The 20,537-nt window shown below is 33.5% G+C and overlaps 2 protein-coding genes across 2 annotated transcripts in view; both read left to right on the top strand.

The window, feature by feature from the left end:
* LOC123552863 (sushi, von Willebrand factor type A, EGF and pentraxin domain-containing protein 1-like) overlaps nt 1–7,464 on the top strand; it is a 33,942-nt gene extending 26,478 nt beyond the window's left edge. Inside the window, exons 13-16 of the mRNA XM_053542185.1 lie at nt 3,231–3,392; nt 5,678–5,917; nt 6,093–6,263; nt 7,454–7,464. Of these exons, the coding sequence (XP_053398160.1) occupies nt 3,231–3,392; nt 5,678–5,917; nt 6,093–6,263; nt 7,454–7,464 (584 nt within the window). The remainder of the gene's footprint in view (nt 1–3,230; nt 3,393–5,677; nt 5,918–6,092; nt 6,264–7,453) is intronic.
* A 3,504-nt stretch (nt 7,465–10,968) lies between these two features.
* Nucleotides 10,969–16,510, top strand: LOC128556624 (thyroglobulin-like). The gene is made up of 5 exons (XM_053542184.1): nt 10,969–11,107; nt 11,487–11,771; nt 12,046–12,246; nt 14,195–14,347; nt 16,422–16,510. Exons 2-5 carry the CDS (start codon nt 11,708–11,710, stop codon nt 16,508–16,510), a joined length of 507 nt encoding a protein of 168 aa, XP_053398159.1. The 5' UTR covers nt 10,969–11,107; nt 11,487–11,707.
* Nucleotides 16,511–20,537: the final 4,027 nt, after the last annotated feature.

The following is a 20,537-nucleotide window of genomic DNA, read 5'->3' as shown; positions in this document are numbered from 1 at the left end:
TATTCGCATGGTAACTCAGAAATCTATGGAAGAGTTTCACTCCGAACAAAGACAAACCAAAACTAGTGAATGAACGTTTGCACCCAATACCTCCGCATTAATATCGTGACAAAATTGACCAGACTGACAACAAGAAGCATCATAGGAAGAAATAACTCTTCTCGATTCGTTAGGAGGTGTACATTAGATACTTTTTCCTGAATGTGAAACTTAACAACTCATTAAAGAAAACGTTATGTATTATCTTGCAGTAAATGGATTATTGCACGATTATTATTGCACTTGTTGAATAAAAGATTTTCAATGACTGCAATGCAACTTATAATTATAACCTAAAAATACACATGACTTTAGTGTTGATATGTAAAGATTAAAAACAGCAAGCCTCAAGATCGTTCGACACCAAAAAAAGTACATTTTTTTAGATATCTTGAAATAAATGCTAAATTTCTGCTATATCTATCATATTGCACGTGAGATCGAGAATTTGTTTTGCCGCACTACATTATTGCTTTTATCTGTGAAATGCTTCAGATACAGGTTTTTGTATAAAGTATTTGAACGTAGTTTGTTTCAGACTAATCATTCATTTTACGAAATAAGCCCGCACGCTTAGCTCAGTAGGGAGAGCGCTGATCTACGGATCTCGGGGTTGTTAGTTTGAGCCCTGGGCGAGGCGTGTGTTCTCCTTGACGATTTGATAAAAGACATTGCGTCTGAAATCATTTCTCCAATGTGAATCAATGAAAACCAGATTCCTACCATGTTTTAAGGATAGAAAGGTGCATCTAAAGCAATGCTTTCTAAATTAAAATGACCGCCCAATAATCATATAGATGGCTAATCAACGGCCAAATTTTCATTGTTCTGGATATTGAACCGAGGATTTTTCTCATTTCTGAAGCAACAAGCTTGGCATTACCCTCAATAAAATGTCCAACATTCTCTTTCTTTGTCTGCCAAATATCTCGGAGAAGTCTCCATTACTGTCGAAAACACAAGGTGTTAAATCGGATTGGTAGACCAAAGATATTCTGTCTTACACCACATGATTCCCAGGGAAGGTTCTTACTGACAGCAATTTTTGATGATAAGATGTTCTGTCTGACATTAATATATATTTGATTATACTTTTTTGCCTTTATTTCACTAGATTTGCAGTATTTTACCGAATTTACGTGTGTTTTCGGGTATAACAGGTCGTTAAATTCTATTTCTACTAACGGTTTAGGTTATGATATAGTAATTCACCGTAATTCGGTCAAAAATGTGCATTCGTGGTTTAGTTGAAAGTAGTATCCATAAAAAATCCTTACATTTTTACTTTTGGCATTTTTGCCTTGGCTCCATGGCTATATTATGAACATATTACACCGGTTCTCAAAACATTACACTGTACTTGTTTTTATATGTGTTGTGGGAACTGCCTCAATTTATCTACAGAACATGATTAAAACTGTTCATTGTGGATATGGTTTAATCATCACTTCTGTCAGTGCCCAGAACAAGAACGTTCGACCAAAATACAATGGATTAAACTTTACTCACAAGTAAATATGTCTATTGATAATATTTACAGACAGTTTCGATACAAATTGGTTAATAATATTATTGCCAGTGGTAAAAACTTGTGTAAATGGAAAATTAACGCATTTCAACTTCCTCTGTTTCGATTCTTGAAGAACTTCGTCCAAAGTTGGCTTGACTTCTTCCTTTTTTCAAAATGTCATCAAGATCATGACCCAACACACCACCAGTTAACGGCATACTAAAAATTTGTCATGCATTGTCATTTGTCTATGAATTATGTGAAAAAATCTCTGAAAAGTCCCATTTGATCCAAACATTTTGTGCAAAGATAAAAAGTATATCTCAGTTTGATCGACTTCTTCAGTTTCCAACATGTTGAGTAACATTCCCAATGACTGCTGCATATACAAGTTTATCAAAATACTGATGTTAGCAGCATGTTGCCCACGAAAAGCTATCTTTTCCACCATTTTTTTCTGGTTGAGAAAATAAAGCACGACCCCTTTTTAAAAGGATCCACATTTCGAACCGTGTTGTCTCTTCAAACACTCGTCGAAACATTTCTTTATACCCTTACGCGTAGGCTGTCACATCATTTGGCCTTTTGGCATGATGATAACTTTGCGACAAAATATCTTTTTGCGAATGTTCAATTTCGATTCTAAGTTTTTCTTCAGGTTTTCTTTAGCGTCATTCTAAAACTTTCATGCAAACACAGGCGAGTCTTTTCTGATAAGAGTGGCCGTTTGCGAGATCTATTGTCACATTCATCTTCCTAGTTTTCAGGGTCTGAATACTGTTGCTCATCAGCTTTCAGACCGATCGACAATTCATCATCGTCTTTGTCCTTGGGTGGGCTATTTGCACTGCCCCGGCCGAAACTTGACTTCGTGTAAGTTTCTGATTAAGATTGATCTTTTAAGGCAGTTAATTGTAGTTCTTCTCCACGACTTTTTCTGAATCTCCTGTACGAAATTTTTGTGGCTGTTTTGGAGTCTTATTTAACGACGGTGGATTTTCCCCACTCGCAATTTCACCTTCCTCAATTTCTGAGACGCTCAAAGTGCCTTTCACTATCCTCTCAGCCATAATAGATCTAAAATAAATCACAAACGAGTAAAACAATCCGTCCGCCTAGTTGTGGCGCCCCGAGAAAAGTGAATTGAAATCCCAAATAGCATAGGTGTTGCTAAATTGTCACGTTATATCAAACTTCCGATTTAGGATAAAGTCCATACCGAGCGTACCAAAGCGAGTTTCGTCATAGAATTTCCGTCGATAATGTACGGTGTGCAAGAACTATGACTTTAATATTTTTTCCTTTTTATTTAACTTATACCATTTTGTCAGCGTATAACTCCAGAACTATTAAGGATTATTAAGAATTACACAGAATGCCAAATGATATTGGAAAAAACGCACTGTACAAGAACCATAGCTCTACTTAACGAACTTTTTTAATTACCTTCCTATACTGAAATTACTTGAAACGTTTTTTACCGTTCTCTACTACACGAATATCATGAAGAACAGTTTAGTTATTTTTGTTATCAGCTCGCATACATTCAATCAGCTTAAATATTTTAAGAGTAGTATTAGGCAATTATTTCGATGTGTTCTTCCTAACTTGTATCAACTTTAACTTAAGTATTTAATATGCAGAAAAAAGTGTTCTATTTTTATTTCATTGTACTTGAAAGAGTACTGTAGTCCGGGTTCAGTTTCCATTGATGGCTTGGAGAGTTGCGCAGTATGTCCACAAGGATATTACCAAGATGAATATGGACAAACTGAATGTAAAGAATGTCCAACAGGAACAACAACAATTCTAGCAAATACTTCAAGTATAAAAGAATGCACAGGTATTGCTCCTTTTTATTTGGTGTAGAGGTCAACTTCTGAAAGCACGTGTCAGTGACGGATCCAAGAGGGTATCGTACCCGGTGCTCCCGTCATCTCTTATATCCGACAAGTATACATTTTTGATAGCCTTTAATTCATAATTGATATATATCAATCATTTTACATAAATTTTATGTCAGTACATTTTACAAGTTCTAAAGGAGTGGGACCAGTTGACGAACAAATTTAATACCTATCAACTTGGTCAAATCTGTTTCACAAACAAGTAATGGTATTGTGTCAAATGTTCATTTCCAAACTATGTTAAATATACGTCAGATTACACCTTTTGATGTTTACTTGCCAGATTGAAAAGGGGACATACGCCGGTCCGTATTCCTGTATATACTTCACATTCCCCAACACGAAATCCTAGATCCGCCACTACTTTTTCTTAGAATAGCTTGAAGAGGTCACATTTGTTTGTAATATTTCACTTACCGATATATTGATTTATTTTAATATGAATATTGTACAAATATATTACAACTTTTGTAAACTTATTTGAAATCTAAAAGCTTTAGTTAAATTTATGTATCCCTATAATTATGTGGGGAGCTATGTCGTTTTTGTTTTGTCTGTCTGTCGGTCCGTCTGTTACAAAAAGCAGTTTCGGACTTCTCTGAAACTACAAATAGCTCTTGTTCATTTTCTGTTGATTAGTTATTGTTGCATACAACTTTTACAAGTTTTGGTTATGTCCATTTCTATTTGAAAAAAAGTAAACGGGTCATTGTACATGAATTAACAATTTTGCTTAAAAGCCTAGGTCCGCTACTCAATAAATGTTTTAGCTATACTGAATTTTCGGTTTCAAGAAAAAGTTGCTTAAATAGTACTTTTTCATGCTTTACTTTATAACACTGTTATACACATTTGCTTTTCAATATCAGACAAATGTTATTTACCTTATTCTTCAAGCATTAAAACAAAACTTTTAGATGAGTGAATGTCACATTTTTCTAAAATAGCAAATTTGAATATGTGCACATATCCAGAAAAAAAACTCGTAAAAAGTATAAAACCTTTCTTTTTTCAATAAAAAAACATAATGAACTTTGTAACATATTCCTGAATAAGTTTCTTTCTATTTTATTATTATGTTTGATCAAAAAATAGTTTCTTTTTCATAAAAATGCAAAAAAAAATCTTTATAATTTTTAAAGTTATCACATATTTATTAAATAAATTACACTGTTTTCACTTTTCACTAATTGATACACTTGTAAGGTAGACTGACTTTCCAATAAACAATGTTGGAATCATACTGTGATAGTCATTAGCCACCAACTGTGCTTATCAAGACAGAAGTCCCTCGGCCCACTGCCAAGGTCTTGGCTTTTAATACAAGTAGTATGTGGAAACATGTGCATTTACTAAAGCAATCTATGGTTTACTTTCAATTTGAAATTGTTGCAAGCATTTTGAAAGTGCATGTTTTGTAAAACGTTCAGCGCATGACTACCTTACGAAATACTAGGGAAGACTTTTTACTGATATTACTATGTAAGGAGATACAGATTTAGCCATGTATAAGATAAATTTCTAGTGTCCAGAGTTTGCTGTATACAGTGCTTCAAACTACTTTTGTCAAAAAGAGATTTCGTTCATGTTTAGTAAAAGTTGTAGACTCAGAAGTGCAGTTGTTTCAAAACATGTACATTTCAAATTATCAACTGTCTTTGTATAAGTCTTTCTTTTTAGCTAAAAAAGATTGCAATGCTGTCAAAATATAAAATGCTACTTATCTTTAGATACGATGACAGTTTTGTTTTCTTGCCCCTAGTATTTAGATAAGTATATCAGACCATAGAAGTATTTATTTTTGGTCGGACAAACAATTATCTCATTTAAAAACATTTTAGCTAAATAAATTCTGTTTATTCTACAAAATCCACTATGAGCAATTAAAAGGATGTGTTATAAATTGCAAAATATATATTACTTAACACTACAATTTCTCTAGAAAGCCTCTTCTACTTGCGCTGAATGGTATTATAGAACTGGTCTGCTCGTAAAGAGATAACACGGGCTTTGACAGAAATTATACAATAAATAAATGTAGAATATAATGCAATATTCTCTTTGTCTGTTAGTATTCTGTTAACGCATTATATAAGCATAGTACTACAATGCTCTTTTAATTGTATAACTATCAAAGGCATATGTTACTATTTTATATAAAAAAATGGATTTATCATAAAGTAAAATTGTACAAAATTGTATTATATTGTTATCATTTCAGTTATGCAAACAGACAAGAAATGCGTTTGGTCGTCATGCAACGGTCACAGATGTCTAAATAAAGAAGGAAATGTGTCCTGCGTTTGTTCCTATGGTTGGTCTGGTAAATCATGTGAACAACCACCAGATACTTGTGCCGATAACATCTGTGTGAATGGAGCCAAATGTATCAATAGAAATGACAGCTATGTCTGCGAATGCCGGGAAAACTATAAAGGAGTCCTTTGTGAGGTTATACCTGGTTGGTATTATAGGAATATATCATATAAAGTTTAAACTTGCTGGTCTTCCTAGTATGCAGTTTGAATTTTGCAATTAAAGACCCATGTAATAACATTACATAAAAAGTATTCCTATTTTGGTAGAGACCATCATTTATCTAGGCATTATTAAACATTACCAGTTAAATATTGCAGTTAATGGAGGGTGGACTGAATGGTCAGGTTGGTCTGAATGCTCTGCTACATGTGACCAAGGCATTAGGCAACGGTCACGAGTTTGCAACAATCCATCACCGTCTGAATATGGAGATAACTGCCTAGGTCCGATTTCTGAATTTAAAGTATGTGTCATGGACGAGTGCCAAGGTAAGAAGCATGTCGAGATGATGTTTTATTTTTTCTGTATGCAAATTTAAATCAAATTAATTCCTCATTGCTTAAAATAAAGTTACTTGGTTAATATGCTACGCCGAAATATCAGTGCAGTGTTCCTTAATTTAAAAACTATTTTATAAAACTAGATCTCGCCACTGCTTTAAACTAAGTACACTCCGGGAGAACTACGTTCCAACGTAAGTCCTGTCTCAACGAATCACGTGACATATCTCAACACGTTTGGTTACGGTATCGCTCTATATGACCGGCTTACATTAATTTTCATTATAATAACTACTTTGATTATATTTACCCGTTTTCTTGACATGAACTGTTTTTTTAAATTTTAAAAGTTAATCCCCATAAATTGAATAAAACATTTAGATTTTAAAAACAGTCGTCATTATTAAGACAAAAGGGAAACATTTTGCTATTTAACAAATAAAAAAATATATAAATACACTTTTTACAAAAGCAATAATTAAGACAGCAATGAGTCGATTAAAAGCAGTGCCAGTTTTAAGCTTAGAAATGTATTTCTGCAACTGCTTTATCATTAACACGCAATATCTATTTAATATCATGTTCCTCACTCTAAAACCCATGATATTTCTAAATCTAACGCGACACAAGAAACGTTACTGACACTCATCGAAGTCTTGCGGCTTAAAACATTGCTTTTTTGAGTAAAAAATACCCGAAAACCCAAGATATCTTTGTCCAAATGAACAGCAATATGTTTCGAGGTGGCGCGGGGTTGACTTTACTATCGATGCGCACACCTTAATTTTATAAAGTCTGTAAACGATTCTTTGAAGCACAGGAGGCAACTAAGCAACATGACGTGAGTATGTAATTGTAGGTTATTAAAATTTTTATATTGAAATGAAACGTGTTCCGCACTTTACATATAAGAATATTGCGCGACTTAATGAAGAATGAATGCATATTTCTCGATGCAAATCTAAAAACCTTTTACAATTACTACACGTGTATTTATCATTTATCAATGATATAATTTTGTTCTTTTCCCGAGTGGAATGAAAATGTCTAGTTAAGAACTTAAAAACGTGACGAATCCATGAAATGACGTCACAATGCGACACACACCCGATATGAAACTGGAATATCAATATTTATGGTTATTAACTTTGTATGTGAATATATGCCTTGTTCTGCAGCGGTACTTTAGGAAGGCAATATATCCGTGAAAGAACAAGTGCATGAAATTACATACAAAATTGATAACCTTTTTTTTAATACCCCCCTTCCAAATGATTACTTTATGTTAATTATCGTTTTGTTACGAAAACGGAAAATACCAGAATTTCTTCGAAAATGTAAAAAAAATTCAAACTGACGTGCATTAATATTTTCCGCGAAATGACCCCGCTTGTTGTCGCAACGTGCGCGTGACACCATGGACGTCACACGATTCTTTTTATTACAACGTTTAGAAAACATCCACGTCCGATATGAAAGCGTTCCATGTCAATATGTATCGGTTAATCAGTGTAATTTCTGTTTTATTACATTTTGTACCTATAATATTGTAAGAAAAGTTTAAAGTGCAATGTTATTGGTACTAGCATTTACTGCAGCTTTTCAGTTACCCATATTTTTTGTATAAGAGGCTATACATTGTAAAAATATCAAATGCCTTGATAGTTTTCCTTTTTTACTAAAGCATAGTTTAGGGTTGGGAAAAAAAAAAAATTTCACGAAGAAAATTTCTAAGAGGTTAATGTATGACTGGGTTTTCCTTTCTTGCCATAATGGCACGCCTATATGGCTTAGCCCCAGGCTATTATGAAACTTGTGTACCAGTATGGCTATAAGGCACAATCCCGCCGTTTATTGACCTTTTTATTATAACCTTCGCTTCATATATATCTTGGGATTTTCATTTCACATATTTTCAAAAACTTAAAAGCATTATTTGTATGCTTTTTATCAAAAGTGCCATAAATATTTGACAATCGATCTGAAAATGATTCAGCGCCCTTTCAATCGCCAAATAATGTTGCCACATGACGTCAACATTAGAACACATTGGCATCCGGTTACCCGGGCCATTCTAATGATGGCCCCGTGAGGCGCACTGCGCCATTATTGATGCATAAACAGAAGCCGCAATGACCGTTTTAAACGGCTTTTTTGTTACTTTTTAGAACGTTTATAATAAGGAAAAATACTGCACGATCCCGATCCCTTGAACTGAAAGGGAAAATAATTTTTGGTATGTTATAAGGAATAATATTCTTGCACACCGGACTGGCGTTTCCGTTTATTTTAACCCATGCATGTAAAACCCATCTGGCACCCCCATGCCAGATGGCTCTCGGGCTGGTAATGACAACTAGCGCTTCATGCATTGATTATATATGGTATTGTATATGCAAACTAAGACTTATCAGGTACCTTGAGACCTTCTCGCCTCTTTTTACATATATATATTTTTCGGTCCAAATACGTTATTTTTTCGGAAGAACATACGTTACGCTACAAACAACAACTAAGTTTCCAGAACGTCATGACGTACTTCAGCTTTCGACGTTATTTCATGTGCTGTGCTTTTCTTTACCATAAGAGGAGTGCTACAAAAGTACTATTTGCTTTAATTTCTATTTTTTATTTGTAAATCGATTTTGCACAAAATTATCTGTCAGAAATGAACGCTTTTTTGTATTCGATATTCAAGAAAAACTTCAGTCATTTTTTACGAACTGGATAGAATATCTGTCCTGAGGCACTTGCGCCGTTGGCTTTTTCAGTTATGGGTCTCACTTCCTAATACTTCGCCGTATAGTAAATAGTATTTGCGGGCAAAATAGCATAGCCTGCGCAAGTGAAACATTTTGTTGCGAATAGCTATTTATGTCAAAGTTCTGGAATAATGCTTCCGATCTGATTATCTATCAGTTTTATTTTCCGTGTCGCATGTACGTAATTTAATAGTTTTTAATTATAAGCTATTCTGAGCCCATTTTTTTAAATTTTGAAGCGTTTACGTTCTTTCCAGCATCAAAATTTATTAAGGTCTGGTGATGGAAGACCTAGGTGCCCTTCTGAACATTATTTTATACGGACGGATCTTTTGTAGAGCAAAGACCTACTGCAAGCGTACTGATGATATCTTCATGAAAATCCCACATTTAAAGCTTAATTCAAGCCATATTGCGATGGCATGATTCGAAGTCAGCGCCATTGACTCGGAGCTGTTCACGTTTTAATTACTGTGGGTGCGCAGAAAATACATCCATTTTAAATGTTTTTTTGTTTTTTTTTCAAATCTATCTGAGTTAAAATTTCTTTTTTTTTGATGCTTTTCAATTTAAGAAGGAAGATTTTTTATTTATTTGGGTTTTAGGCGCACCAACACTATAGGTTTATGCGCCAAACAGGATACATTTTGGTTTCACATCTCATTTCATCGAAATAAAAACATGAGTTGGAATCAATTTGCATACCTGCTGGAATCACAGTTACGCAAACAGTGTTAAACCCTATTAGTCGCCTCTTACATCATGCAGGGTAGCATTTTTCCAATTAGAAGAAAAGGGCGTTCCTAAAACACAAATGAAGATATTCGGTTACAGAAGCTTTTATATTGATTTGAAAAGAAAAGTTAAAGTAATGCAGTAGCTGCATAAGTTTGGCATTTTGTAAGCACAAGTTTTTTTGAATCTAAAAAGGAATTGGTGATGAAAACAAATCGAATAATAATTTTCGAAATGTGCTTGTTTAAAAGGCAGAAGAAGACTGAGTAAGGTATAGTAATTAAATTGTATTTTTTTTTTCCAAGTATTAAAACCCGCAGGTTTCTATCCGCTTTTACGTAGAATGTAACATTGAATGCATACATGTATGCACTTTTTTTTTTAAAACTGATTTTATGAGTAATGTTCGCGAACCAACTATTGTGAAGGGCCACCGACATGTTAAACATTCATGGACTTTGATATAAATGAAGTTATTTCTAAGCGAACACCTAAACTAATTGTTTCTATTGACAGCAATACTTACGTTTTAACTTTTATCTGAAACTTATATGAATTTATGCATCCATTTTAAATTACTCCAGCCTGCGTATGGCTATAATTTTGTTAAAAAATGATAACGACAAATACATTTGTCATACTGTTAAATTGCTGTACCTTGCTCAGACGTCACCGTAATTATGAAGTGTCAAGAAATGTTCTCGACGTAAAAATAAATGTCATAAGAATTTTCTACAATTAAAAGGTAAGTTAATTTTTTAGACTTCGCAAAACTTATGTTTAGCGTTGTCACATATTGTCGTTATCGTTGCGGCCCTTTCACATCTATGTAGCTTACTAAGTTTATTTGTAAAAGCTCGTTGTATCTTTCCCAAAATGCCCAAAAAGCAATATGCTCCACACTTTCAAATTCATCTTTCGTATGAAAAGTAGAATCAATGCTTATTGCCATAATAATTAAATGAAACAACAGGTCATACGGAGCGACACCGCAACGAAATCGTTGAGATATGTCACATGATATCGTTGAGACATGACTTACGTCGGAACGTAGTTCTCCCGGAGTGAAGTAGTATAAAACCTAGCATTGTATTCGTTACAACAATACAGTAAAAAATTGCAGCGTCAAAATTCCTTCTATAACATTATGTCCAAAGCTAACAAGAGAAATTCGTACTTGATGCGAATAACCAAAATCGGGATTACAAACTTGCTCCGTCCGTTGTCAAGAAGGGTTCGTATCGATCCCCGGATTTGACGAGTTCCAGGAATTGACATGTGGACTGCAGACTGGTCTGTATTGGTTACCGGCAAATTTAACTGCGCCGTGTGCTGGTAGGTATAGTAAAATAAAAGTAACTTATGTTGTCTAAGGTAATTAGCTTAACAGAATATTATTTCCAGCTAAAACTTCACAAAGATGTTACAATTTTTGCCACCAAATGACAGACATAGCTTTACCTAAATCAAGAACTTTGTAATTTCTAAAGTATAGAAATTAATGGCATAACCATTCAGCACTTCGTCAAACGTTTGACATTCCAGATGGATTAAACTGAAAATTTAGGTTAGAATAAGCGCAAGATGTTTTTAATTCTGCAATTAGTGTTAAGACGTATTTATGCACGTTTGGACTTCACTGCACTTTGTTGCACCGTTTTCATAGTTAATAATGGAAGAAGTTGGTCATATTTTAAATTTACATTTTTAACAGAACGAACTTATCCTAGAAGCCTTCAGCTTGAATCAACTATTGGATATGTTGACCAGATACCTGTTCAGCATTATGACACGGTGAAAAACTATGTTTTTGGCAAATTATTGCCAACGGACTGTTTTAAATCTACAAGCTGCATAGTGGAAATATCATTGTTAGAAGTTCCTCAGTCGGAAACTACGGATGAAGTATCAGACAGAACAACGCTCAAGCTGTTTATGGAAAGATCTGTTACATCTGATGGAAATGTTCATAAACAGGAAGAGGAAAATAATAAAACAGGTATCTAGTTTAGCTTGCTACTTTTATTTGAACTGTAGTTTTTATTTCACACTAGTTACTGTTTTGATTAATTGAAAACTACTTTCTTTACGACTACTCGTATGTCGTGTTCAGAACGATTTTTTTATTTATCAGTTACAGTATTTACACACAAAAGAAAAATAAACCAGCATTGATATACATGTATTAAGCAGAGTTTGGTTTGCTATTTTGTGTACCTGAAATTTTACATAAAAATATGTTTTAATTGTCGATGCTACATTTGTTCATTTAGAGAATGCAATTAGAGATATGGAAAGCACAGCTGCTTACCTAAAGAACAAAACCACTGACATCTTTGATGTCTATTTGAACGACCCTGTCCAAAAAACTGTAAAGAGAAGCACTGGTTTATTTCACGCTGATGAAGAGTCGCTTGAAATAAAAGGGAAAGTCGTTTGTGCAACAGGCGATATAGCAACGGGTGGCATTTGTAGTAAGTAGCTTGTTGTTTTTATTTTTAGAATTTCTAGCAGATGAATATGCGATATTCCGAAACAAATGTACAAGGGAATGAAACTGTTTTAATATTACATCATAGCTATAAAAGGCTCCAACAAAATTCTTCAAAATCTCCGTTGGAACTATGTCAGAATGTGTGTTTCTATTTATCTTCTAACACAGCATATAGCTTTACGCCATTGTATATTAAATACATCTGACATACCTTTAGACAACTGTATTGCGAATGTCATACAGAAATTCCAATAGAATAATTTCATTTTTAAAAAGTCACAATAGCACATTAAACGTTTAATCTTAACTTAAAAAAAAACAACAACAACGTACAATATCACCATTACAAAGCAAATTTAACTTTTTGAGCATATTTTCTGAGAAGTAATCATCTACAACTTTGTATCCTTTTCCAGTCCGCTCTATATCTCATACAAAGGTAATCGCGAACAAGTTCGATTGTTTTTAATGTGAAAATCTTCATTTACTCATAATAAGAAGTATGAAGTATCTCTTGACATTGGAAAATAACAATGTGAAATCCCATTATAAATAATTGTCAGTTATACGTCAAGTTTATTCATCCTTCCAGATGTGTTTTTGGAGTTATCCTCCTCTCCAAATATATAAATGAAAGTCAAATTGCAGAAGTTCATGTCAACATATTATTTTGCATGTCACTTTGAACTTTAAACAAATGCTTTAGATCACTCCACATAACCGTAAAACTGGAAGCGAGATTCTTAAATAAATGTAATTTATTTACTAATTCATCCAGCGACTTTTTAGATATTGGCCGAGGTATTAAAATACATAAAATCATATTATTGCATATTTTGATTTTGTTGTAATTTTGACATTTTATTAGCAATAGATTTTTCTAAATGTGTGTAAAATTTCAAGAGTGCCGATTAGGTTATATTATTAATAATATACCCCGGTATTTGCAAAACATTAAGTGTTGCGTTAGAAAATATTTTTAAACTCACTTGAACTGATTTTGCTTAACTTACTCTGATAGTAAATTTAGTGCATTTTCTATCAAAAATTTTCACTAGTAAAGCTTGGAATCCTTTGCTGAATGCCTAACGACGAAACATTGCTCCTCATGGTACTCAAATCTTCAACTTGAAGAAACCGTCAATATGCGTTGCGAAAGATTAGTAATTCTATTCGGGGGTGGGCATGTGCCTATTGTAATGCGAAGGTTCTTCTTAGCCTTCCTGCACAGTTCAAAGCTTAAGTTTTGGTATGACATAAAATCTACGAATAAAAATATTAAAACAGTTTTAAAATCTTTACAAAGCAGCATTATTTAATCTAGAGTTCACCTAAGCACATCATAGAAAATTCAGCATCATACCTTTAAAAGAGATAGTGTTATCATCAAGCACAAGTTTATTCGAAGCAGGTTAAGCAGCATAGAGGATGGACAACATATTTACCGCAGTAACTAAGAACAAAACAATGCTGATAAGTAAAGTATAATAATATTCTGAAACACAATACATTTGACCACATCATATGATTTTGTATTCATATACCTTCATTATAAGAAAATGCTTTATAAACAATTCGATTCTGATAAAGGTTGATATTATATGTTGTAAGATGAATAAAAAATATTTAAATGTTATTATAAGTGGAGAATTCTCTTTATGCCTGTTCCTATGTGTAAGTACTTTCAAATAGATAAAGCTATCAAAACATTTTAAAGAGCAAGAAACACTAATTGTCACCGAGCAAAAAGCAAAAAGATGATTATTTTTACAGCCATCATTGTATTTAAATCATTATCAATGTTTAACTTTTTTCGAAGGCAGGATGGTTGCTTTTTATAATACTGTTAGCTGTCATTTTATCACACTGATCTATGTTGATAAACAAGCTGGTACAAATCATTATGACTATGCTTCATCATCTTCTAGTCAGATGTCCCGCTGGAACGTATGTGGTTAATGAAAGCTGTCATTTTTGCATCAAAGGAACATTTCAGCCCGAGGCCGGACAGTTCACATGCATTCTCTGTCCACCAGGTCTTACTACAAGAACCGTTGGAGCATATAGTAGATTCTATTGCGGTAGGTTACATATTGAATCAATTGTAACAATTAATAAAATGTTACTTGCATTTTTCCAAACCGAGCCTGCAACATTGTCATTTATGTTATGTTGAGCGACATGTGGCTTTTCACGTTTTCTATTTACTACAAATCGCACTGTGGCATCAGGAAATGCTTCAATATTATCGTTTGTTTTCATAATGATATGGATTATTTGGATCTTGAATTCGGTCAAGCATTGGAAGGCCAGTCTTAACTATCAGAAACGTTTAAAAACACCCAACAGACACGGTAGCTATTACAAGATCGAAAAGGCAACATCGTTAACTCAATTTAGCAAAAGTGCTTCCTTGGACCACATTAATATTTGTGTAAAACACAGATCATGGAAGCGGTGCACATTAGGTTGTACGGGCAAACTGTCAACATAAATAGTGAGTGAGTTAGTTTTACGGCGAATCGACACAAAATGGTCATGTATCGCCGAGGTCGACATAAATAAGCGGGGTAGGGGCGGTCTTCTATTTATCAAGGATCAATGCTCCCGTCCTCGGGATTTTAACAGAATGTGCCGGGCGAACATGAAAATGTCCGACAGATCGCCAGTAAGCAGTTTATTGAAGATGGTGACAAATGATACCGAAACCGTTTTGAAGTATGTGTTATTTCTTTGGTGTGCAAAGAAGAATGCATGATTTCGAAATCTGAAGAACACACTTAGCAGTGAGGTGGTGCCTTGCTTCAACATGATTTTCTTCTACATTTACAAAGACAAATCATGCTATTTAGTACACCAAAATGAGGGGGAAAGATTAAACTATATCATGGACTATTTTGATAAGATTTTATCAAGATTCTGTTTGAATATAACAAAATATATAAAACTCTATTGTTATCTTAAACAGATTCAGCTCTCTCATTCATAGTTAGTAACTCAAATTTACCGAAGTTTTGTGTGCAGTGTGGGTGTCCCATGTACTACCATACTATATCACAAACGTTCCCTCAGTTGTCATAAAAAGTGTTACACAGAAGTCAATTCTTTTTTGGTCTCCGATTTCTTCCACACAAAAATAAAAGTGATATAATTCAAGAAGTGGTTGCTTTATTATAAAACTATGTTCAACCTTCACAAAAACATACTGTTTATGCAATTAGCTTCATCAGTAAAGGAATTGAATCACTTCAAAGACTTCACGAAGTTGTGAATTTCTGTTGTGAGAAAAACACGAAAATGTATTATTTGAACTTTATCCTTAGGCTCCTCCTTCATCAAAAACTGAACTTCCTTTATTTTTTCTGCCTGCGAATCAGATTACTTCAATCTTTAGATCCATTTATTAATAGGCTGACAGTTTGGACATTATTAATATTTATTTATAAATAGTAAGGCCTCTTGACCAAGACAGCCAAAATGGGTTATATGTACTTGGTGAAAATCACTCATATAATATAGGTTACACAAAAGCAAAATAATTCCCATTAAGACTCCATCTAGAGCCTTGGACGATCGCCTTTTAATATTATCCAGATTCAGGAAATCAAATGCTAGACTGACGGTTTAGAAATACCGTGACTTTGTTCATTGCTCCGCTGCACTTTTTAGTGCAAAACGGCTAATTACTTCCTCTAGATTCTGAAAAATAAGGGCAGCTATAACAAATCGCATCAGCATGGCCTATTTACAGCTATTTGTAGAATGCAATCGCTAGCGACGTCATCAATACATGTAATGTTTTTCAGATTTCAAGATGTCATTGTCAACCCAAAAGTTCTCTGTTTATCTTGTAAATTCATCAAATAAATGTTTTATATTTAAATTTTTAAATTTATTTTTTGTCAACTGAAAGAGGAAATGATGATTAATTTACATAAAAAATGACCTAGAAATACCAATTTACCCCTTAATTCGTTCTTGAAATACGAATTTAATTCTATCAATAAATTCTGTAAACTTTTGTACATTTTCTTTAGTTTCATTGCATAAAGATTCAGTTAATTCGGCAATTTAATATATATAGTTTTTACAAACAGAAATACCTTGTGTTGATGTAAACACTATTTTATCCTATTTCATCCAATTACCTTACAGAGGAAGAGGTCACTGTATTACAAGTTAACGTAAACTCTGAGGACAGTACCCTTGCAGGTAATTCGTGGATTTTATTACTCTCATTATGATTTCAAACTCAATATCTTTAACTTATGACGAAGCAGCAAAAATATTTTTTTCAGAGCTAGTTACCCATATAGATCAAGGTTGGCAACTTAATGACATTAATGAGAATTTGCTACGGAAATTGTCCTTACCGATAAATACTGGTAACATGATAAAGATTAGTGGCTAATGCTGGTATCGTGAGAAAGATAAGTGACGATTTTGATCAGTTTACAGGTTTAATTTTTGTCTAATTCATTAATGGCTTATTATAGATTTATATAGAGTTGAATCAATTCAAAGTGGAAAGACACAAATATAATGTTCTTTTCATCACTTGAAAGCTTTTTCTGCTGAAACATCAAATTTCGCCTTTCTTTACCTATCATAGATCAAAGTCAAGTCGAACAACACCTCCTGTAATTAAAATGACGCCAACGTCAAAGCTTTATTGCACTAGTGTATTATCAGATCCTTTATGTAATGGCTTTATTCCACTCCCATGACGTCAAACGTGTGATAAAGAAATATATAGATGTTTTTTTAGAAATATATTTTTTTCAAAAAGTTTTACCAGTCCTCGAGGAGTTTCGGTTACATATAACTTTTATACTGTAATAGCCAAAGTTATGAATTATGTGGATCAAACATTATCACTGTAAATTGTTACGGCAATGAAGCATTTAGTAAACAGTGATTAATTAAAAATAGTAATATCAGACTATTTTAAATTCCAAAATGGACGGTAGGTATGATAAGATACAATCCAAAAATGCCATTGACAAATGATCAGTTAAAATTGTTTTTATGAAGATCGAGTCGGATATTAATACAGTTCCTTCTAGTATACCTTCCGTTACTCCCTGTGACTAGTATTAAGCTAACTGTATGAATATTAGTGAAAATACATATTCTGCAATATCATGACTTCTAAATTCCTGATTTAATGATAATAGTTTGGTTTTGTGAGTAAGTACAAGTATTTTTCTCATACGTTGCTTTTAATGGGCATTTGCCAGGCCGGTTATTACCAATTTACCAGTAAATACCACCTGCTTACAAGTTGAATGTTAATACGCCACCAAAAGTAGTATAGAGTGATCAAACAGAAACTGCGGACGAGTTTAAATCAGGATGTAATCACAGAGATAACTCCTGATGTTACTTCTCAGAACAATGTATAATCTGAGGAAAACAAAAGATTGTTCTGCATTTATAAAATAAATGAATAAACAATTTAAAAAGATTATCTGGTCGGTAGCCAGAATAGTCATGATGTAGCTCTACAAGGTTTCATGCTGGCACATCAACATTCGAAAATTGAAAAAATGCCAGAAGGGCTACTAATGTAATCTAGACAGTTGACGAAAGCCCCGAGAGAAAAATCCGTAGGAAGTTTTTAGAACAATATGGTATCATACATCAAAATGTTCGTTTGGGTATATGAAATTCAGCCAGGGTAAATACCGGGCTCAAATATCCCTATTAAAATTTTCATGGGGCCCAAAATGGGTGCACGTGATAAAAAATAATAATGAAAGTAAAATGTTGTTTGAATTACAGATTAAAGTAAATCTGACTTGTGTATAATAGAGTTGGAAGATTAAACTATATTATTTAATTTGAGGTATAAATATAATTTTCAAGAGAACTTAAAGACTAAGAGGCCCTAAATTGGGGGTTCTCCGTCAGACGGTATTTACATGATGATCTGTTCGCAGGGAGGAAGTTGTTCTTTCTCGCTGTCGAATAGGTCATACCCGTTTGACTCACTCTTATCTTTTGAATAAAGAAGATCAACCCGAATGTGTACCATGTCAAACACCGCTAACTATTAAACATATTTTAATCGACTGTGTGGACTTTGCTACACAACGCAGTACATATTATGACGTTCAATCTTTGAAAGAGTTATTTGACAACGTTTCAGTCGGAAATATTTTATCGTTTTTAAAGCAGATAGGAATATATCAAAAGATCTAACACTTCTTATTTTATTTACATCTTGCAATATTATTATGTTTGCAGCTGATATTTTAACACACACGTACATACATTTTTACATTACTGTTTTTAGATATGCTTTACATTTTACATGGATGTTTTAGATACGTTTTACATTATTCATAGTGTTCTTTACATTTTTACATGGATGTTTTTACGTATGCTTTACATTTTTACATCAATGTTTATGCTTTACAGTTGGTGTTTGCAATATGACTTCTCCTCGGCGATATATGACCATTTTGTGTCGATTCGCCGTAAAACCCAACTCACTCACTCACTCATTCTTGCACATACATTAATTTTAAACAAAAACCTAACTGCAAGACCATTGTAAGAGAGATTTATAAGATACTATCAGTTGCAAAGTCTATCTATTCTAAAGCTGAATTATAATGAAATCAATAATCATATTTCGAATTCTGTCTTAATGAGTTAAAATTAAAGATTTTTATGACGTTGGTGATGAAAGACACAGAATGCATATATTGTCTGAATAAAAGTGATGCCACTTTCTAGCCTGACGATTTGAAGAGTAATCAGAGATATTCTACTTAACCAGGCATGGGCGGCATGGGCGGCAGCATCTGCATAGGCATCACACCTTGTTTTAAAGTTTTGCATGCAAGCTCATATCTCAGTAACAATTGCTTTTATTCAATTGAGAATTTACACATCAAACCCCAGGCACTCTTGGATTATGGCCCTTGAATTACTCGAAAAAATGCGAATTTAGCTTTGTCCGCTTTCTTAAGTCGAACAGTTTCATCTGATCTTCACCGAACTTGCCGACGATGTTTGTGGGCATAATATTTCGGCCAAGTTCAATAACCACCCAAATCGCCCCAGGCAATCTTGAATTATGGCCCTTGTATAGGTCAAGTTCGATGACGGGCATATTTTGGGACAGTCCGGTACTTTTGTTATTATTTCCTATTATATCATTAATTGTTTTTTTTTAATAAAACTGAAACTGTTTAACTGACTTTAAATATATCTGCCCGGGATAAAAAGACAGTAACATTTTTTATTATTTTTTGCTAGGTTATGTATGAGCAAATAATTTGATTTATATAAAATAGATCCATCCAATCTATTTTAATATTTTTTAGCTTAAGACAAATAAAATTTATGTTATGTTTAATGACATAATTTATGAAAGTTAATGACAATCAATAGAAACTTTTTATGTTTAATATTGCTATTTATTTTTCATTTTCATTTTATTTAACTCTAGAAAACTTGGATTATGACGCGTATATAATTATACATGTATAAATGAAACTGATTCAAACATTCATGTTTTACTCAGCATTTATTTAGTCAGGAAGAACACACTAGGTGGTAAATAAGATAATGCGCCTACTAAAAATGCCCAACAGGGGGTATCTCTGATATAATTACACTAGTCTGCAATCAGAGTCTGCAGATATAGTCTGCAGTTTAGGAAATTAACATGTTTGCCCTATATAATCTTATCTGCTTGCAGACTACAGTCTGCAAAAAGTCTGCAGTTTAGGGAAAAAAATTGCAGACTGCAAAATAGGGAGACCCGTACAAATTTAATACTAGTGATAAAATATCTACACAATGACATCTTTTATGGAATATAAATCATTATCTTTCGTTTTAGGACAAATATTATTTATAAATGATAAAACACATTTTTAGATAGCATATTCATTTCAGCAGCATTTGTGTAACTGCTATGCGCTTGCCTACCGGAAGGCGAATTAAATTGCACATTTGTCGTGTGTTCGTGTCGGCGGGTCGAAATAACGAAAGGTCGAAAACTGCTTATTTCTCGTGTGTTCGCCTTTCGACTTTCGAGGCGAATACACGAAAAAAGACGGGCGACAAGGCGAAGTTTTGATACCCGCCGACACGAAAAGTGAATTATACAGAAGTTCATGTGTTCGCCTTTGAAATTTCGTTATTTCGCCTTCAATGTTTCGTTACTTCGTGTAGGCCTATTGGCCTCGAAGGTCGAAAGGCGAACACACGACAAATAAGCAGTTTTCAACCTTTCGTGTTTTCGTCTTTTCG

Source organism: Mercenaria mercenaria, chromosome 4, assembly GCF_021730395.1.
Source record: "Mercenaria mercenaria strain notata chromosome 4, MADL_Memer_1, whole genome shotgun sequence".
Taxonomy (NCBI): Eukaryota; Metazoa; Mollusca; class Bivalvia; order Venerida; family Veneridae; genus Mercenaria; species Mercenaria mercenaria.
The sequence above is the reverse complement of the archived record's forward strand: the minus strand, read 5'-3'. Positions and strand labels throughout refer to the sequence as shown.